The sequence below is a fragment of the Scatophagus argus genome, chromosome 9 (genome assembly GCF_020382885.2).
Source record: "Scatophagus argus isolate fScaArg1 chromosome 9, fScaArg1.pri, whole genome shotgun sequence".
Lineage (NCBI taxonomy): Eukaryota > Metazoa > Chordata > Actinopteri > Scatophagidae > Scatophagus > Scatophagus argus.
The window spans coordinates 18,589,428-18,611,467 of record NC_058501.1 but is presented as its reverse complement, the minus strand read 5'-3'; the positions used below and the strand labels follow the sequence as shown (position 1 = coordinate 18,611,467).

At 41.2% G+C, this 22,040-nt stretch overlaps 2 protein-coding genes across 6 annotated transcripts in view; both read left to right on the top strand.

Moving 5' to 3' along the window:
- The window catches only part of cadm4 (cell adhesion molecule 4), a 146,710-nt gene extending 139,511 nt beyond the window's left edge, over positions 1-7,199 (top strand). For 3 of the 5 annotated variants that reach the window (XM_046398738.1, XM_046398735.1, XM_046398734.1), the window contains exons 7-9: positions 1,127-1,237; positions 3,969-4,097; positions 5,327-7,199. In XM_046398738.1, coding sequence (XP_046254694.1) covers positions 1,127-1,237; positions 3,969-4,097; positions 5,327-5,436 — 350 coding nt within the window. In that variant the 3' untranslated portion in view covers positions 5,437-7,199. Of the gene's footprint in view, positions 1-1,126; positions 1,238-3,968; positions 4,098-5,095; positions 5,175-5,326 lie in introns of all 5 variants that reach the window. The other 2 variants (XM_046398736.1, XM_046398737.1) reach the window with 2 other exon arrangements.
- Positions 7,200-14,697: 7,498 nt separating this feature from the next.
- rps19 (ribosomal protein S19) lies at positions 14,698-20,058 on the top strand. The gene is made up of 6 exons (XM_046400228.1): positions 14,698-14,784; positions 15,542-15,612; positions 15,943-16,043; positions 16,831-17,014; positions 17,697-17,751; positions 20,004-20,058. Exons 1-6 carry the CDS (start codon positions 14,734-14,736, stop codon positions 20,031-20,033), a joined length of 492 nt encoding a protein of 163 aa, XP_046256184.1. The 5' UTR covers positions 14,698-14,733; the 3' UTR covers positions 20,034-20,058.
- The last annotated feature ends 1,982 nt before the right edge of the window (positions 20,059-22,040 follow it).

Below are 22,040 nucleotides of genomic sequence, written 5' to 3'. Positions count from 1 at the left end.
AGATTGATGATCTCAGGGCCAGTGGGAGAAAGGGAGAGAAGAGACGGAGGAATACTTACCAATAAATTACTCCTGAGCAGAAAGGGCAGTGTGTGTGTGTGTGTGTGTAGTGTGTGTCTCTGTATGCCTTTGTGGGTGTGTTGCGTTTGTGTGTGGACAATTGTGCATTCGCCCACATGTATTTCAAAACAAGGTGCGTGTGCGTGTGTGTTTGTGTGTGTCCTGAGACTTGGAATACGTAGACTATCTTGTACATTGCATTTTCATAGAGATTGTTTGATGAAGTGGCATGTTATTCACTCTTAAAATGCTGATGCACGCACACACACATTGACACTCATTCACTTCTTCCCTTTTGTTCTTGTCAGCAATTATTTTTGTCTTTAACGGAAATATGAACTTGTCTTTTTCTACCTCTCTACCCACCATTGTGTCTCAGCCATTGATTCAGAGAATATGTCAAGATCCAAGCTATTGTTCAGCATTGAATGAGACAGTCCCTGCATGGCACTGTTCCATAGGGAATGCATCTGTCACAGACAATGTCTATGTCACTCCTGCCATTGTACCATAGAAAATGTGTCAGTGATAGAGAATGTGTCCCTATATACTCCAATTGCCTCATAGATGAATGTCAATCTGCCAGGTGTAATTCTCTGCAGCCACCACTTTAAAGCATGTCTTTCCCATTGTAAACGTCTTCTTTAACCCCCTCAGCTGGCACAGAGGCCTGCACAGGAATATCATTTGTCCTTGTCTTTATCTCTTGTCAGCGGCCAAGATCGATCCTATTTCGCACGCACAGTCAATTTAGGAAAATAATTAGTAACATTTGTCTCCGGTATCGAAATGGCATCGGTCTCAACTGCTGACCAGTGTGTTTGAAATAAGTCTTTGCTCCATTTCTTTTCACTTTTACATCTTTCTCTCCTTCTGAAAACTAATTGGAAGAGCAGAGCTGTTTTGGAGACTACGGTCCAATGATTAGCAGGATGACCAGAAGATAACTTTGAGGATGAGGACAACTTTGCTATGACACCCTGCACCTTCTTGGATGAAATGTCACTGCATGTTGTAGATAATAGCATTGTATGTGTGTGTTATCCCATTCCCTGTCTGTCTGTAGATAATGTGTCAGTCACTACCACGGTCCCTCCCACTCCTACCACCCAACCACTCACCTCCCATCCCGCCACCCCAATCCTCCTAACACCCAGCTTGGCCCCGGACCCATCAGGTAACACACACACACCATATTATTCTGCCTCTGCTATACCCTCCATCCTCCTGCTCGTCCTTCCGTGCTCTCCTTTGGTGTATTTCATTCCCCTGCTCATTTGATGACTCTTAGGCGGCCAACACACACATGCGCTTATGCACACACGCACACACACACACACTCATACACACCTTTTTTTTTGCAGCAACCTTTCTTTGCCCTGCATCTATGTGAGTGCCTGCAGATGCTTGGATGTGCACTGTGTACAACCAACTGTTCTCTCCCTGTTTCTTATCACTGGCTGTTTTATGCCCCCCACACACAGATTGCCCAGTCAGCATGTGTGTGTGTGTGTGTGTGTGTGTGTGAGGGAACATGTGTGTGTTTGTTTGTGGGCATGCACATGGTTTATGGTCAGCCTGCTAGTGCTCGCTTTGTACTGCTGGTGAATCTGCATAAAGAGTTTAAAGAACTGGCAACACACTCAGCCTTTCTCTGACTGACACTGGCCTCTGGAGGGCTGGGGAGATTCTACACAAACATATGTCTGTGCACACACACCCATTCACACATATACAGAAAAAAAAATGGATCAGCTCAGGGAACCAGGTGGTTGTCTAATTGTATTCTCCAGATGAACATTCAACAGCAGGAATAAGGAATAAGAAATGTTGCTTGATACTGTGTGTGTGTGTGTGTGTGTGTGTGTGTGTGTAAAAATGCTGTTTCCCTAGTTTACCTCTCTTTTTATCAGCAGAATCTATCTCATGCACACTCTCACACAAACACATGCTCATTCTTTTCCTTTTTTCACACCTTCGGCGGCTCATTGTCTCCTCTCTTCTGTTACTTAAAAGGACAGATGAACTGAATGGAGCAGGAGCGTCCTTGTTCTTCTGTTGCCATTGTTCACCTGCCGGGCATTTGTGGAGTCATAAAGACTCATATGAAAAGCTGCAGCGGATATCGTTTGGCAAACACTCTCTTCATTTTAGCTGATGTTGATGTAGCATCTGAGGGGCTCCTCGGAGCAACGGTTCACTTTTTAACTCTGTCAGTCATTTCCTGTGGAGCTTTGGTCTGCGGTGGATTAAGAAAAGGGTGGAATGAGGTAAAGGTATAGCGCTTGAGTCCTTGCTTCTTTTTTTTTTTATCCCCTGTGAAATACTGCTTGCTTGGTCCTATTGCAGTTGAATCACACATCCTGCCTGCCTGCATATTCACAGATACTCACTTTATACGCACACATGCCGATACTTGCTCATACACTTATGTAAGAATGTGATGCACTTTTCCACAGTGCTAATGAGACACTTGTTCAACAAATACCTTTGCAAGAATGCACCGTGTTTTCTTCAGCTGTCAGTCCCTGCTCTTCTTCCTCCTCCTCCTTCTCCCTCTTTCCTTCACATCCTCCATCACTCTCTCTTTCTCTCCTGATCTCTATGTCTTAGCACTGTATTAATGATTCATGCTTTAATTCCGCTCTGTCAAGGTCCATGAGCTGCATCAATAACTCTGTGTCCTTGTCTCCTATTGGCCTTACCAGCTCTTGCCCCCCCCCCCAAAGGAAACGCTTTTGTTATCATCAGCAACTTCGATACCATTTCAGTTTTTAAGTACAGACTGGAGTTTTTTATTCAGCACAAAGTCACTTAATTCATGCAGCTATTCTTTCTCTCTCTCTACATCCCTGCACTCTATAATGTCAGTCAGTATTTACTGAGGAAATGTACACAACCACGCGCGAAATCTTCTGACTAATGAGTTCATTGTTTAGCTGGAAAATGTCAGAAAATACTGAAAGCTAAACATCACAATGTACTAGTGTTCCCATGAGATGTCTGATGTCTTCAGATTTGTAGTTTTGTGCGACCAGGAGTCCCACTACATAAATTATTCTATTTAAATTCTATTCTTATTCTATTTCTTAAAATTAACGAGAGACAAACGTTAGCGATGCTGGAACCAGCAACAATGTATCAATTTAGCTCGACCAACTCTTTAAACTATTGACTTTACAGTTAACAGGTACTCTTGTTCTGTCAGCAGATCAACTATCATTTCAACACTCACACTTTCTTCATTCCTGCTTCTTGTTTTAGTGTTTGTCCTTTACTTTAAAGCCATATAAAGTTGGTAAAAGGCAAGGCTGACATGAATAATTCCTTAGCGCTACTGAAATTTTCTACTACAAAATGTCACAGAATTTAACTTGCCTTTTTATTTTTTTTTATCTTTTTACCTCTCTTCACTCATCTTGTGGTAAAGTGTTTGATTTCATTTCCCAGGACTGCAGTATCCTGAGTGTAAACACACTCAAAGTTTTCCTCATTCAAAATGCATTGTGGTCTTGACAGGTGCTTGGCTGAAGTGGGTTTTTAGAGGCTGTTGTACTTATTCCTTTATTCACTCGCTTCATTTCTCCACCTTTTTCTCACCCATTTTGACTGTCTGGTGTTTGGTGCAGCGGGGGTGATGAAAGGTGATAATGGAAGTTGGGTGGAAAATATCGACTTCTCTTTACTCCTGCCTCGCTCTCTGTGCTCTCCCCCACACGGGTGTTTTAATGTGCTCTCTTACTCTCACTCTTATACTTATATGTTTTTTTTTCCTCTTATAACACATCTCCTTCCATTTTTTTTGATCCATCTCTGTCTCTCTTCTCCGATTCTTTATCTGCATATTCCCCTTTAAATACCTCATGATGCACCCACACAAGCTAGTCATGTCTTTTGTTCTTTCTCAGATCCTGGTGCAGTGGTAGAGACTCACAGCGCAGTACCATATGCAGTGATAGGGGGCGTTCTGGCACTGCTGGTTTTCACTGTCATCTGTGTCCTCATTGTCACCATCTGGTGCTCCGTCCGACAGAAAGGTAACACACACACTCAGAAATACACACAAACACCACATAACACAAAAGTTTCTTTCACAAGCATGGGGACACATTTTGGCAATCAAGAGGGTTTTTTTTACGCATTTTTTACGGGCATCCTTTCTCATTTCTCCTCTTTCTTGTATAACATGGTGTGAAAAAATAATTGCAGGACAGTTAACAAGCAGATTCTTTTGAAATAATCTTTTAAACAGAGGTGTAAAATTGTCAGCGCAAAGCGGATGGGAAGGGATGCTCCTTTCCAGGCGGGTATTGTAAATGATGGATGACCTTGGCCAGGATCGCTGAAGAAATAGGGTTGGGTGGGAAATGTAGGTGTGGTCCTCATGTTTTATGACTAAATGTTAGTGTATCAAGGCTCATCTATTAAAAGCAGCCTCCCCGCGTTCCCTATCTTTTTAAGTGCCCTCTTGTTGGCAGCCTTCAACTGTGTGCCACAGCCGCCAAGAAATGATCCAGGAAAAGTGTGGCAGGCAGCAAACGGCTATTACTCACCCTATGGCTGGACAAGCTGTCAGTCAACACTCAGTATGACTTGACCGCCAATCAGAACAGAGACAGGACCATTACAACCAAACTATGTTGAGACAGGGCCATTAGGGCTTTGTCTTCAGCTCTCTGTGACTGTCAGCATGCCATTCAACTCTATGACGAGGAGAATGAGAGTGTCATTCACCACTGGAGTGACGGGACACTCCAACGGCAAGATGACTTGAGCAGTACTTGCTCTCTGTAACCCGTACTGCATCGTACCATCTATCATACAGACCTGAGGGGTGTTAAAATGTGTATAATGGGTTTTCTGAGTGACGTAAATGTGCCTTTTTTTTCTCTTGCGCCTAACCTTCCCTCCACCCCTTTCTGCCAATCTCTCCTCCCTCCCAATCTTTTATTCTCTATTATCTTCCCCACCTACTCCTCTTCTTCTGCCTCTTCTATTCACACATCCATGCCCCACCTTTAATTTCCACCGGTAGGCTCGTACCGTACCAGAGAGCCTATTCTTGCTTGGTATTGACCTAACAATCAATAAACTAATGATTTAATCAGTTGCAGGTATGATACTCAATAATTTTAGTGCCGAGTGATTTGATAATGCTGCATGGCGCTGCAATGATCATGACGCTTTGCCACCTAACCTCCCCCCCCTCCCTCTCGGTCTCTATGTCTCTCTCTCTGTCTCTCCCTCTCTGTCTCTTTTCATTCAGGTTCCTATCTTACCCATGAGGCCAGTGGGTTGGATGAACATGGTGAGGTGCAGGAGGCCTTCCTCAATGGGAACGACGCCAGCCAGGGCAAGAAGGAGTACCTACTGTAGCCCTTTCCCTTCCCTATCCCCTTCTCTTCTGACCTCATCCCTCTATCTCTTCCTCCCCCCTTATATACAGTATACACACAGACACACACACTTACACTTGTATACAATGCGCCATAAAAGGCGGCCTTCTAAAAACGACTGTACACAGACACTGCACACAGTCAGTCCATCCCACTCCATTCCACTCCATACCTCTACACACACATGTACAGCCAGAGATAGACAAGAAAAAGAGAGCCTATAGACCCACCAGCCATTAATGACTGTGCCATATACTATAAGTCAGAGAAACAGGGGAAATTGAGAAGGCGCCCAAAAGGGGGGGGAGTTAATGTCGACAGAAAACGAAATGATGCCATAATCATTTTGATCGAGAGAGGGGGAAGCAGGGAGCACAAGAAAACAGGCACTCTGTCCATACAGCTTGCAAAGTGGAAGAGGAATTAAAGGCAGATGATTACTATAATTCCATGCCTGAAGAAAACCATCCATTTCACAAAGCTCAGTATTTAACTGGTGGAGACAGTGGGAGCAGTATTTGAGGAGGGGAGGGGGAAGTGGAGGAGGTGGGAGGTAGATGACCAAGATCTACTGAGTGCAAGATGACAGACAAATTGAAATCGCATATAATTTCTTAACAACATTGAAATGTGAAAGCCCAGAGTCCTGGGAAGAATTCACACCTTATGAACAACCTGACTGTCCTGTTTTGCTACCCGTGTTGGGTGGCTTGCCAGTAATTTGTGATGTTTTTCCCCTCTCGCTGCAGGGAAAGGTGGTTCTCTTTTCATTTATGCTCCATCTTCCCCTTCCTCTCCATTCACCTGTTACCATCCTCTCCCCTCTCCCTTATATGTCTCTTTCTCTCTGTCTGTCCCCCTCTATCACTCCTCCTTTGTTGGCTCCTAATAATGAAAGGATTAGCGTTGGGCTGTGTTCCCGACAAAGAAGAAATGAATATGACTTGCTAAGGCATTAAAGAAAAGCTTAATTATTTTAGAATGTCATTAAGAGGATAAAAAGGTTTGAAAGTCTTAATAAGAAGGGCAAGGGGAGTGATAGCAAAAGGAGCGAATGAGAAAATTAAATGGGTGGATATTTTTTTGAGAATGCTACCACACATATGCAGATACATGCACACATTCATACATACAGTGAACATGTTGACAGAACAAATATACATATCTCCGAATTCCTTATTTGTATAAAAAAACATCAACATAAATTAAAGGAAACTTTTAAGAAATAAGAAAACAGTTTACTATTGAAACACATAATGAAGCAACTATACTAACACAGAATATTAGCCTATAGAGGTGCAAAGCCGAACAAACTACTGTCCAGTGATCTTTAAAGAAAACAAAGAAAAGAATAAAAAAAAAATCATTTGTCTTTATGAAAAACCAGAGGTCTTATTGATTTTTTATTAATTATTATTATTATTATTTGAACAATTATGATTGTTGTTAATGTTATTATTATTGCCGTTGTTATAATTATAATTGTAAATGTTAAAGAAATGTACACTTCCCATGGTTTGTTTTTGGTTCTACTGTAGAGAAATTGCTGTCTTTTTTCACTCTTACCTTTCCTCTCTTTCCCAGTCTTTCTCTCTCTTTGTCTCCTGTGCCGAGTTGTCTCTTCTCCTGTCTTTCACTCTTGTTTATTTTAGAGTCCATGTGTCATTGTTGATATATAGCTAACTATTTCTTTATAGGGGAAAGATACAAAGCACGACAAAATAAAAAAGAATCCAAAAATAACATGTGGGATCAGGCTGTTTTTTTTTTTTTGTTGTTTTTTTTTTTGGTTGTTTTTACTGTGTAATTAGCAGGTGCTGTTTTTGAAATTCTGTGAAAAGAGTGCAAGAGGGAGCATGTGATTAGATCAATGGGGAATAGTGGAATTATAGGTGGGAAGATAAAGATGAAGGCAATGGAGCTGCTTATAACTGGCAGCTCACTCAGAATAAATAGAATAAACAAAACAGACGGTTCTGTGGCAACGCTAATGAATCATAAGAGCAGATAGTGTGGAAGAAAGGGTGACAGGAGGGTTGAGTCAGATGCACACAGAAAAATATGACTCTGCCATTAACTTCTGCACAATCAATACCCGATTCTGTCGAGAAGCACTCAACATGTCCATCTGTGCGCGGGGCTAGATTTGAAAGCTGCCGCAGGTCGCCGGGTGATAGATCGATGTGTTTCTCTTCCATCGATGGCAAAGCTCCACGGTCGCCTGTCATAAAGACAGATTGTCAAACGGCAATCAAAGTAATGGACTCACCAAGCGCTACCACCGTGAGTTGACACTTCGACCAACAAACAATTCACACGCAGATACACAAGATGATGCCAGATGTATCTTCAGTTTATGATGAAGCAAGGGTAGCGCAGGTAGCTCCTGCTATCAGATCCACTGTGGTCGATGAGCAATAAAACTGAGAATATTGTTCCTTCATGTGTCTCCAAAACTGAAGTGCATGTCCTTCAAACAAAGGTTTCATCTGTTGTTTTTATGTGATTCACAGCACTGTCTCGCTATGTTTGTTGGTGGTTTGACACTATTATTTCTGCCTCTCCTCACAGGAAAGAGAAACTCAACAAAAAACAGTATACTTTTTGGTTCAGGTTTGCTGTTCTGAGTGATTTCAATGATGAAAGATTTCAATCACATTCAAATTCAAAGGAAATATGGACAGAAAATTGGTAATGCTGTTACTTCTTGCTCTGATGCATCCTGGGAAACTGGCCATTATCTGTCCATAACTGCTAGACCCGATGTCATTCAGACAACCACTGTCATAAAGGGTGTTTATCAAATCGATAGACATAAGTAAAACTGAGACTGGACGAGCCAGACAACAGTTGGTTGTATTCCTCCCTGAGTTTATAGAATGCAGCGAATGTCACATAATCTAGCCAGTAATGACAGTAAAAAGTCTATTAATAAGTCATGTGGCTCTGCTCCCTGATGCAAATTTCACTGATTAATGTCCTGGAACAGGTTCACATCAGAGAACTCCCCATTTATGACCCATTTATGACAGCAATATTTCATTTCTACAAGTTGCAGTAGATACCACAGTCCATCCAAACACAAACAATATTTCTGATGGCCGCATGGTGGATTAGACACGATTTTATCCATCTGTAAAGCCAACCGTAATGACCCTGATGATGGGGAATGAAGCTTTTGTTCACTCATCTTGGCAGTGTGACCCTCGCGAGGCAAAGAAGGTGTGTACACAGTGGAGACATAGCATGAGGCATTGATTGAGGTGCCTCAGTGTGCCGAGGCCGAGCATAATCAGGAAGCAGAAACACAGACAGAACAATTGAATGGGCAGCCGTGCCAGGGAAACTGGGGAAATCTCTTTCTCTCCCTCTCTCTCTCTCTCTACCAGATTTATCTATCACTAATGTGTTTCAGTCAGGGGTTTTTATTTATTTATTTATTTTTTTTTTTTTTTGTGGTGATGGACGACATATTCTGTATTTTTCAGGAGCACAAAGAGGAATTGGAAAGCAGGGAAAGACATGACAAGGGAGAAAATAAATGCAAAATAGACACAAGAGAAAGAGCTGGAAAATAAGAGTGAAAAACAAATCTAAAGCCAGAGAGGAACAAAGAGAAAGACCTGCTTAGAAGCAAAAACAAAAGAAAAGAGAAAGTGTGTTGAATGTCATGGCCATGTCGCATGCAGATAGAGATGGATTTCTCCATCAGTGATTTCTTGCACCAACACGGTTCAAGATGAACAATCCAATTAGAATGAGCATGGCCCTTTTTATTACAAGAGAGAATCACATTGTATTTACAAGTTTAATCAAAACAGCCATGAAGATTGTGTCATAACCAGGTTAATGATGTTTTCCCTACAAGCTGCGTCCTCTCTGGACCACTGTGTTATTACTGAATGTTTAATTAAGCGCTGTCACTCATATATCTACATTACTGGTGGTTGGCTTAACAGAGACTTAGAACAGGCTTAGAATAAGACCCATAGGAAGAGCAGTCAAAGAAAACAGACATCTGTGATCAGGATAGTAGTCATCACCTGGAGACTTAATTTTCTTACTGACATTTGGTATGGGACCCAGTAATTAACTGGCCTTTTCATTTGCAGGTAATTCATAACGTCTGTGCACAAGGTTGCTGATTAGTTAAAAAGCCCACAACAAACAGGAACATAGCGGATTTATTCTCAAACATTAGCTTTTTCTCATGCACATAAAACATGGGAGGAGCATTGTTTTCAGAAAATGATTCAGCTGCCTGGAGATTATGAAGTTTAGATTGATAACAACAATTCATACATCTGGGCACACTTTGGCTTTAAGGGAGTGTTTAGCTGAAGACCATGGAGCTGCCTGAACTACCTCACACAGGGCTTTATGGACAGATTTTCCTCTGGATGGGGGTGCTGTTACTACAGGTGGAAGGTGGGGGACTGGGAGAGGAAAGGATGGCCGTTCTTCCCCCACTTGTTTCTTAGGAGTGAAAAGGATCTGAGGCACAAGGCTGTAGAGCTGGAAGAGGACCATGGCAACTCCATGAACCCATTCAGGAAGACGGGTACTGGGGGTGAAAAGGGAGAGAGCATGGATGATGTGGAGCGGCAGGCACAGCAGAACTAAAAGGGAGAGGGACAGAGCAAGGGAACGGACCCGGCAGGAGTCACATTTGGGAGGTTCTGTATGACTAATAGGAGTCTTCCAGGATTTGAAGCATAGCAGGTCAAGGTAAATGGCCAATAGGAAAAGTAAGGGGAGCATGAACACCGTCATCCCATAGACATAGACTTGAAACTCAGGACTGAGAATGGTGTCATGGGCGCACACTCTCCAGTGACTGCTGTGAATCTCAGCATAGGTGAAGTTGTGCATGTCTTCCACATAAAACTTTGACAGGAATCCTCCGTATGGAAGGAACTTTGCAATGACCTTGCGATCATGGTGAAACTTAGGGGATGGTGAAGGTGTAAGAAGGGGTAAATTGGTTGTCCAGTTGCCGTGCAGCTCGAGGCCAGTTGTCCCCATATCAGAGTTGCCTCTTCTCCAGTCGTCGAGAACATCCCAGCCGATGAACTGTGCGAAGGAGGACAGAATGGAACACACCCAGCACAGCAGAACCGCACACAGAGCTCGTTGAAGGGTTATCACCGAAGAGTACCTGCCATTCACAAACATGTGGATGTAGACGTATTTGAATGGTGTTTATAGCAAAATTGCACTCAAAGCACCTAAACTAAAGGACAAAATGAAGACAAGTTGCTAAAAAGTTTCTATGATCCTCCGTTGCCTTGGCACTCATCTCTCACTAACACCAACAATGCAAAATGGCTTAGTCCTATCATGAAAAATTTTTCACTTTAAGAAGAGATCTGCTTTAACAGCTATAATATCACCCAGATGCGAACAATTAGTGATGAGGAGCACTAAAATCTCATCATACTTACGCCGGCTGGTTGTCTGGTTTGTGAAAAACCGTTGAAGACCATTAAAAAAAGACTTGATTCAGACTTTCTTCGACTGAAAAGCTGGATGAGTAGGTCACTGTCAGTCAAACATCTGAGAGTCCCAGACCCTATTGATATTTACTCACCCCTGTCTCTTGAATGGCAGTGTATGAAAAAAAAAAACAGCTTTATGAACACTATACAAACAGCCTGGTTTGATAGTGCCATGCAGAGGTGCATCTTGACATGTCAGCTGCTATTTTCTCTTCTATTGATTTTCTTTCTTTACCCTTAAAAGCATATTCGACTGTTGGTTGATTCTTGCCACCCACATGCCCCCCCCAACTGTTTAATAGCAATTGTTGCCCACAGTGTGTGGTGCTTTATCGTATTTTCAAGCAAATATCTTTTGCATCTTAAGAGAGGTAATGACAGACACTTTTCCACTTTAACTTACACTGAAAATGTGTATACTTATTCTTCTAATGCTTAAACTGATTTAATCCTCCTCTAGACTCACCTGCCTGCCAAGTGAAGCTGAAGGTGGTCATCCAGCGTCAGCAGCATTAACAGGAACATGGTAAACTGCCTGACCAGTATGGGGCAGCACACCAAGGTCATGCAGGTGTACAGACACTGTGGGATTCGCAGGCTGAGTAACACGATCACTGGAACCTCTACGGCACCCCCCACAGCCCCCACCCAACCCAGGCACAGTCGTAGACAGCATGAGACGCTCCCTGGTTGGCTCCGTGCACCCTGGTTTCTCACCTGGACGGCAGCCACTCTACCACTGCCACTGACCACTATACACAGCCTCACACTCACCACAATTACAGATACAGATAAGATGCACTGGCACAGGGAGTACAACCACACAAATTCCATGTCTGAGGGAGATCTATAAATAAAAAAACAGACAGAGAGAAAGATAAAGGTATATATTTGAATGCAGTTTAAATTCATTACATATAATGAGGGGAAAGAGCAAAAATTAAATAAAAACACACTGATACTTATGCAAATACACCCTCATTCTCTGCCACTCTAGTTACTACCACTGCCCTGTGCTGTGCTCCCACGTAGCTCTTTCAGACTGCCCCTGCAGCATTACCTTGCATTGTCAAAGGAATGCTTGAACATAAAGAAAGACAAAGAATAGAGGGAATACAAATGAGAACTGAGTGACAAAGGGAAGAGGAAATGTTGAGGTTAAGCAAAGGGGTGTAGGTCAGAATAATAAAAACAGTCAGCAAGAGAAGGAGAAAGTACAGATGAGGGAGGTTAGAAAATGTGATGCAAGTTTGTGCTACAGGCAGAGAGACGGACAGGGAGAGAGTAGATATTTTGATAGGTATTGGAGAGCTGCAGACGTGCCTGGAGATTGAAAAGGTCAGGCCAGACCAAACTTGACAGAACTTCTCCGCTGAGGATGTGAGCACCATGCAAACGTGGAGCAACAAGCACCAAGCTGGGTGGCAACATACTGTTAACACTCTCTTTTCTCGCCTCTTTTTCTGGTCTTTGTTTTGCCTCTCCTCCCTTTGGCCCACGATGCATCATTTGCACATTCATACTCTCTGAAACACAAACAGGCCTAGACATTTGTGTGTAAATACATGAGTGCTGACACTCAATCAACCAAGCTCACACTCCCTCGATGAGTAATTTCCAGAAAATGCATTCAAAAATGATTGGCAGCTAATTTCAGTGGATTTTCAAACAATAGTCTCTGATAAACTGAAGTGGACGAATACTGAAATAGCAGATTTGCTACAGCAATGTGACACCTGTCCATTCCGCATAATTAGTTTGACCTTTTCAGAACAATTGTGTTAGTAGTCACTTTTCTGTAATAAAAAATAGCCTCCTTATACCGCTTCATAATCACTTTATACAGTTTCCTGTCTCACCGCTAGAAAGGCCTCAGTAAAATTGATTTACTGAAGTAATTAATGTGGATTAATCCACCTTGTATGAGTTTTCAATTCAAATTGGTGGCTGGTCACTCCCAGTCTAATTAATTGCTTTAATTAATCAATTAAGTTATTTGAAACAACATCCAAGCTGGGGCCAAACCTTTCAGCACAGTCCTTTTTAGAGAGCTGAAAAGTTCAGTGGTGCCTGGTTGTTGATATATTGTCAAAGAAGTAAATTAGGATAAAAAAGGTACAGTTACCTGTCGTGTGGCCCTGCGATGACAAAAATAGGCCAAGTTTATACAATGATCTATAATTTATCCTCTGTATAACTTGGCTGCCTTTTTATTTCCCCCCAGGATCTCTACCTCTATCTCTGCCTGCCTGCACTGACTGAGTGTAAACCTGATTCATTGACATCTGCTTATCCACCTGCCTCTATCTCTCTCTCCTGTCTCTGCAAACATATCAATTGTGTCAATGTTGGAGCATAGCTGCCCTTTCCATCTGAGATGTGCAAAGGGCAACACCACTTCTGCTAGCCAAAGAAATATGTAAATAAAGTAGACTTCACACACATACAAGTATGTAAAGTCACACATACACAGAACAAAAGTTGATTCTTTATTCTTATAGCTCCCTTTTATTTGACACCTTCAATTTTCTCTTAATTTGAGAGAGACAAATAAAAATAGGAGATAGCTCTTTACTCCGCAGGCAATGTGCTTTTTGGTGGTGGGAATGTGTTGGAGGTGATGAACAGAGATATCGAAGACATTTTAAACTTATCTGAAGGCATTGTTCCGTGAATCAAAAAACGCAGACAGCACTGAATATGAACCATGTTTCTACAATACTGCATGTCCTCAATAATACATTTAAGCCTAAACTTTACATTATCCATTATAGTCCTTTTATCTTGGACAGTTCACTCAGTAATATCCCTACATATGGTAATATTCTTCAGAAAACAGAGAAACTATGCAAAACTCTATTGCCTACTAAGAGAAAAAGCCTAGAGCTCCTAAATTTAAAACTAACTAAATTTGAAAACTAAGCTTTGTCTTCACAGAATGTTTGCTTTAATTTTTAAATGCAAATGATCTTGAACTTTCAGCCTGCCAGTCATGGCCTGGAAAAATGTGCCTATATTTAAAAAAAAAAAAAAAAAAAAACACCAAAAAAAAACACTCAAGCATATCAGTTTTTATCCAACTAATTTTCCCACTGACTGCCAAAAGGCCAGAGCTTCTGGCAGCGGGAGCACTGAGCTCAATCAAGGGGCCTCAAATTCACAAAAATTTACCCACAATCCAAATCAAAAACAGAGATTAAAAACATACTTGCCTACTGCAATTTTGAATGCAGCTGCAGTATTTCTTGGTTAACTGCACAAGAAGAGACCTCGAGGAAGGCAAGATGGATCATAATAAGAAAACTCTACTGCAAAATGAATTCTTTCTGAATGCACTCACTTCAAAGGGGAAAGTCTCCAAATGACATATTTGTCTTTCTCAGTTTGTGTGAACATATTTATAATAATAATAATTATGATAACTTTATTTATATAGCACCTTTCAAAAACCAGGTTTCCAAAGTGCTTAACAATCATTTGAAAACAAAACCAACAAAACGCATACAAAAAGACGGCAATAAACAAAATATAAATAGACAATTGGTGAACAATAGCTGTAGAAGGTTTAGGAATTAATCAATTAAAAGCTGTATTTCTATAAATATAAAAGATTTATAAGGGGCTTAAAATTCATCGGCAAATTTGGCCTCTGCTTCTCTATCTCTATAGTTTTTCCCTATTTTTCTGTCACCAATCGTTTGTAAACTGTGATGAGAGGCATCGATGGGAAAAACAACACTTTGGTATCGCGTGATTCAACGAGATTTGCCCGTTTTAACATGAGTTGGAAACCCCGTAGCACCCTCTTCCCTTTGCTGTCCACAAGCAAGGTAAAGCGCGATTTTCCGTTCTCGGTTACATGACATTTAATTGCTTGAAATATTTAACACTAACCCTCGATACGCGAACTGGTAGGCTATGAAGTACAGATTAATAAAGTGGTTGAACTTTTCGCGATGTGACCAGAAGCGTTTATTTGTTTTACAAGGATTTTACTAGAATGCTCCGCTCATACTATATGCCTGTTAGTAATGGCTGCCCCCATGCTACCTCGTTGAGGCCTCCTAGCTAGTGGCTAGCTGAGCCGATTTAACTTAATAACTTATGTCAAAGTGTAAAGTTGAGGCACATGGCAAAATTATATTTCGCTTCAAAGTTATGTCTGGCGAAATGTCTCTCTTTTAAATGGTTATGGGCCACAACTAAGTGGGATTCACGCGTACGATGCGCCTGGTAGCTAACGTTAGCTGCTGATGATAAGCGGTTACTCACTGAACGCTAAAGCCGGTTGAAAGCGTGTAACGTAGAGACCCCACACCTGTATGATCCGTACAGTGTCGGGACCGGTGCTCGCGTTGTTAAATTGGCATTGTTTAGTGTTTAATTCATCACGACTTTAGCTGAGCGGGTCAGTCATGCTCACACATAATGGTGGAATTTATGTAGCGCTGTACAGTCAATACAGTTGATTCACACTCATAGTCCACGGAACTTTGAACCACTTGGGTTCTGCTGGACCGTGAACAACCTGTTTCGGATGAATGGTAAATTATCAGCGTAACGTTGATGTGTCTGCCATGTTTTTAGATGCCGGGTGTCACAGTCAAAGACGTCAACCAGCAGGAGTTTGTCCGTGCCCTCGCTGCCTTCCTGAAGAAGTGAGTGTTTTATGCTTGTTCTTTTTTTCTTTACATTTGGCATCTCAGAGTAAGCACCTACAAGTGGGCTGTGATGAGTGGGGTTTACAATGAAGAAAATTGTTTCTTTGTCATATTAGAACTTGAATTTGTTGGACACTTGAAAGATTATTATTTTTGAGTTTTGAATGCAGTTACTGAAAGTTGCTTTGGCTAAAAGTTGTCCAACTGAATGTTCTACTACGTTTCTTCCTAGTTTTGTTGTTCATTGTTCACTGTAGCATTAAGCAGCACTATATTCCAGCAGATCGTTGGTGTTAACTTCACATTCACATTTCTTGCCTGTCCCAGGTCAGGAAAGCTGAAGGTACCTGACTGGGTGGACCTTGTCAAACTGGGCAAGCACAAGGAGCTGGCCCCCAGTGATGAGAACTGGTTCTACGTCAGAGCTGGTAAGCCCAAGTATTTGTTTTCATTCAAGGCTTCAATGACCATGGTGTTTGATTATAGAAAACTTTAAAACATTTCTCAAGTTGGTTGAGACAAGTACACCAGAGTGATGTAATTCATCCACATGCTGAAAGACTCCTAACCGCATTGTACATTACCGAAGCGATATATAGACATATATGGATTTCTCGTGGTGGTTGATGTCATAAATACAGTGCAGGCTTCCTTTGCTTCGTAAATACCAGCTCAAAGCCCTGCTGCAATTTCATGCTCAATCATATCTGTCTTCATTTGGCTAGTAGAATGTTTAAGCGATCCAGAATGATAGAGCTCTCGTGTAACTTCATGCTCGCAGTTGCCTATTGGTTGCCAAGGTGATATTTGGTCATGCACGTCATTTTAGTAGTAGTAAAATTTTTAGATGTCTTACATTTAGACTTGATAGCTAATGACTTTTTTTAACGGAGTAGTAGGTCCAATGTTTAGCTTATGGTAGTGCTTGAAAATTTGTCTTTCATTTCCAGAACTGAGACTCAGAATTTCATTTTGTGTCATAGCTTAAAAGTATAGGTGAAAGTAGGGTTAAACTCTGCTTGGTGATGAAAAATTTCTTGCTTTTTGATCTCTAATCTTTGTGCTTGTGCTCACGAAATAAGATACAGAGGCCACACAACCACTTTTCCAAACATCTCTGTTTTACCATGTTTAACCATGTTTACCATCTTTGGTGCAGCTTCTGCTCCTACCAATGCTGTATAATAATAGCTTCATCTTTCACTTTGTTTTCAGCATCTACAGTCCGCCACCTGTACCTCCGTGGAGGTGCTGGTGTTGGCTCCATGACAAAGATCTATGGAAGTCGCCAGAGAAACGGTGTCTGCCCTGCCCACTACAGTGTAGGATCCAAGAACGTGGCTCGTAAGGTGCTTCAGGCCCTTGAGCTGCTCAAGATGATTGAGAAGGATCCCAACGGGTGCGTGCCCTTACCAGTTACATCCACTACATAAGATTTTACATTTGAAACTAGAAAAGATTTATTATCATTTTGTTGAAATGTTGAAAGTAATCTGTATAATCATCCACAAATCAGTTATGTTAAAAAAAAAAAAAAACCTTTAGGATATTTTTTTTATAATCTTTGGACATTCATGTTTTTCGCGTTCTGTAGGCATTGAGTAGTTGAAACCCCCTCAACACATACTTTCATCCATTTTTGCAATACTCTGCCGTATTGGCCTCCGTTTCTTCTTCTGCATTTTCATCTTTGCAGAACCATGATGTAAATGAGACCCATTACTGTGATTCTGGTGGATAACTGAAATCTTTGAATGGATAAGGCTGAATTTTGCTGTACGAGTGTAATCATGCTGTTGAGAATACTAATTGATTGGCTTGGTTTTTATTCAGTTGAAGTGGGCAGGAAAATAAATTCCATTTTGAATGGCTTTCGTTTCGGGGTGATGATGAATGATTTTTGCCAGTGTGTAGGATGGAGAATTGTGACTTTCCCTGTCTGTAATACTGTGGTCGATGTGGCGTTAAGTAGTTATTGAAGTCTTAAGCATTTTATGTATTGATTTTGATTGCGTTGTGTAGGTTTATGTTTTGTATTATGCGCTTCCATTCTTTTAATTTTTGGTCTTTATTTCCCTCAGTGGTCGCAGACTTACACCGCAGGGAACCAGGGACCTGGACAGAATTGCTGGCCAGGTGAGAAACTATTGATGGTAACAAACACACAGGTTACTTGCTTATTTGAGTACTTGGATTTCACCAAAAGTCTTTAACTTTCCCAATTAATGGAGTTGTTTAACATTTGGCTTATTGCACATGTACAGATGCATCCTTTTTTTTTTTTTTTTAGAGGAGGTTGGAATACATTGTACTGTAGACCAACTCATGCAGTGTACTGATCAGAGTACATAAATTAGTAATTAATGTCATTGTCTGTATTGTACCCATAAACCTCTTTGGTGCATCAGTTATTGTATGTGTATTTACTCATACGGTAGTGTGTCTTTAACATTTTAACATGGTGCACTCATAGCCTGTGGTACACAACAGACCGAGAAAAGTAAAATAATTGGGGCTAACCGAAAACAAGGAGGTGGACTGAAATGGGTTGTACTTGATATTTTTTAATTGGTAAAATAAGTTTCTTATAATTTGGCATTGTTGTTCAGAATGAATTTGTGTTATATGTGATATGAACAAATCCATTTACTGATTGTGTATGAATACTAATGAGTGATATCTGCACTGATACTTTCGGCTGTGCACTCCATCTTTCCTCTAATCTTTTCACAACCTAACATAAATTGTTGCACTTGTGATGTTTGTTGGAACATGAAAGCGATTAGCTGTCCCTTTACAAACACCTTAACACAATGCCTTGCAATTTTCCCTCAGCAATTTTACAGCAAATTGAGACACACTAAACCCTGTACACTACACTTCATAGCTTAAACTAGGTTTGTCAAACAAGCTATGTTTAGTCTTATTATGGCCCATGTTGATATGTTAATATGACAGGTGCAGTAAAAGGAAAGGAAAGAGGATTTTCTTCTGGCCGCCCTAAACTATCCTAGTGGTTAAGGACCTAGCCTTTTCTGTTGCTCTGTTTAGCCCTTTTTACACAGCAGTCTCACAGTTCTGCCCAGCAAAGACTTGCTATTACTCCGGTTCTTGCTTTTTCACATACTGAACAAGCAAAGATGGCATAATGCCAGCCCAGTGTGTTATCCACTCTTTCTTAGTGTCTCCAATGGGGAAAAACAATGGCAGTGCATCTCCCAGTGCTTTAAATGGTAACATTGTACTGTCTGATTTCAGTGTGTGTGCTACTGTCTGGTCTAATTTACTGCTACACTTGAGTTTTACAAAATGCTCCAGTATCAGCTTCCTTAGCTGTTTAATATCATTGCAACCTCCAGGCAAAAACCGTTTCTGGTGACAGTGTATATATATACTCTCGCATTTTAGGTAACGTTTTTCATACTCGGTACGGTGCTGTAAGTGATCACAGAAATATCCTCTTGCTTTGATGCGACACCCTGTTTGTTGCAGGAGTACATGGTCCCAGTGCCACTTCAGCATGCAAGGCTTCTGAAGCACTTGTCCTTGGGCAAATTTTCTTCTGCCAGCCAAGTGTGTTATGTGCCTTGTGTGGCACACTACTGGAATTGTTTGTTTGCTCTCACCAAAAAACAAATCACAGTTGGGCCTTGTCAAAAATCTGTAGAGAGGCAGCAGCGTTGTAATAATCCAAGGGTAAAAGGGGTAAACATGAGGAGGGAATTTCACGCTTGGCAAGTCTGCCATATGGCACCAGTTTTCTCCTTGTTTACCCATGCTAATGAGCAGTATGCAGATGAGCAGACCTGGGCTCAGCCCCGCCTACCTGCTGCACAAAACTGACAGGAAGCATGTTTGGTTTCACCATCTTCTCAGTGGTCCCTCTTGTGTATTGGAATTTCTGACTTGTGCAGAGTGATGCCTTTTCCGTTTTACAAACGAGATTTCTGCTATGTTCTGTCAGCCTGAAAATGGTTTATGGCAGCAACTGTAACTGTTAAGTTTCACATCCAAATTGTTCAGAAGTTAACATGAAATTGTATTTGATAGCATCTTACTCACTTACGGTTCACATTTCCTGTTTGGAGGCACTATTGCGGTGGGCCTTAATGTGGTGAGAAATATACAGTAAACCCTTAAATCCATAGAGAAGGAGGTTGGAAGTTTCATTTGATCAGGACTGATATAAATGGGTTCGAATATTTAAGGTCATTTGCCCCAGCTGTGGCAGCAATTTAATGAAACCATTAAAATATCATTTCCCCCTTCCCCCATGATTATATTATCAACTTGAAGAAAACAAGTTTTTGAAGGAATTGCAGCCCCTCTTCTCTGCTACAGAATTCAGCTTATTAATATGCCTCATGATTTGTTTTCTTTTTCCACAGGTTGCAGCTGCAAACAAGAAATCTGTTTAATAAATCTTTTTTGGAGAAAGTCAAACACTGTGTGCTCTTTGTTTTTAACTTGTGTAAACAGTGAAGATGGGGATATTAAGGGTCTTCATGGTGTTTTTACAAACTCTGCTCATCCTTTATAAGCTGCTTGACTCTGTGGCTTTATATTTCTTTGTCAACTTGTTAAGAAAAATGTTAATCAGTTTGCTTGAGGGTCAAATGATTGACCTGATAAGCTACTTTCCATGCAAGTATGGTGTTGTTAAGAAGTTGAAGTTAAGCTTGCAAGGGGGAAACCCAAGTGTGCTGCATGAAATTATCCCTAGCCCCTGCCTGCCTGAATTAAATGTCATTTCTTCAAAAGGGCAGCAAATGGCCATTATTTGTGGTGTTTTTGCATGCTCATATCCTCTAACCAGCAAAAGCACACCACAGAGTGCTGTTTAGGCAAGCAATATGACAATGCTTCCAGGGAGCTGTTCTATCAGCGAGCCAGTACAGCTTCTTATCAGTGGCCAGTGCTCTCTGCTGCTATAATACCACTTGTGCTTCTGTATCAATCTTCTTTCTGTGACTGTGCTCATGTGTCACATGCAGCTTGCACAGACTGATGCATGATGGCATGACAACCAGTTTTTTAGATAATAAAGCGAGAAGATTGCATTTCCATAAGCAACACAATTGATTTTCAGTAGCTGGTAAGAGATGATGTCATGATTTAGTAGTTGCGTTCAAAGCTACACTGCCACCTACAGATTCAAACAGCACATCCCTAAACCAAATCGGGTGTTAAACATGGAACAAATGCGCACTTAACTATCTTATACTATGATCTGGGAAACAATATAAATGCAGTATTCACGCTGGGATATTTGGAAAATCGTCACAAGAATTCACCCACACTTAATAGTATGGTGTGTGGGTGAATGGCTTTTTATTTAACGTAGACTTTCATGCTTCTTAAGCTGTGCCTGATTTGTCTTATTTAGGCTGCCTAAACAGGGAATGTGAGTATAAGGGTGAATCTAAACATTTCTGAAGTATGTGAATATAATATGTGAACTTCTACAATTTGGTTTTCAGTTTCGTCAAGATGCCATCATTTATTGTGCTTTTCTGAGGAGATGCCCTTATCATTGCACTTCTTGTTGTGCGACGCCCAGATCAGAGGGAGCACTTAGCTGGTACTTAATTTGGCTGTGCTTCTCAGATCCTGCAGAGGGTGCCAAAGCCTATAGAATACCCATCATGGCTAAGCTGTACATGCACTTTGGGGGCAATTGCCTCTGGCAGCCTTATAAATGTGAGGTATGGATAGTTTTGATTTAGTTTTTCTTAAATTTCTTCAGCTGTGACGTTATGCATAATACATGACACTCCTCAAATGTTGTTTATTATAAAGGCTTCAGGTGATTGTCACAGAGAAATGTAATACACAGGGCCAATTGACTGCGAAACAGCCAAACTGTATTCATTCTCATTTTCAATTTGGGCCCATGGAGCTTCATGTGCCTGGGTTTTTCGATCCCCGGCCAGCCTTAAGGTGACAAAAGTGTGTGCACAACCAAATGAGCAATGCATCACTTATCTGTGTCGCCTTCGAGATGATACAGATTCCTTTTATATTGTTGTTTCATGTCCAGATTTGAAGAGCGAAATCCAGAAGGCGTTGTTTGCTGACAGAGCTGAGCTGTTGTATGCAGCCTGCTGCGTGCATGTGAGAAAGCTTATACTTGGTCCTGTGTTTGCGAGATATTGTATGTTGTAGATCCCTGGACAGTGAGCCTGCTGTGTTTGCCAGTCTGTCATCAACTGTATCTGTGTGTGTACAGCACACATAATGCATAATGTGCGCTCTCCCATCCAACTGAGCACATGGCTGTCTCATCTTTTTTATAATGTCAGTCATCATAAACGGTTCATCAATTACTCTCCACGTCTCTCAGGAAATATTAATCTCGTCTTTTTATACACCTCCTCGTTCTCTTTCGCTCATCCCCTCCATCTCTCTGTCTGCCTACACCCTCT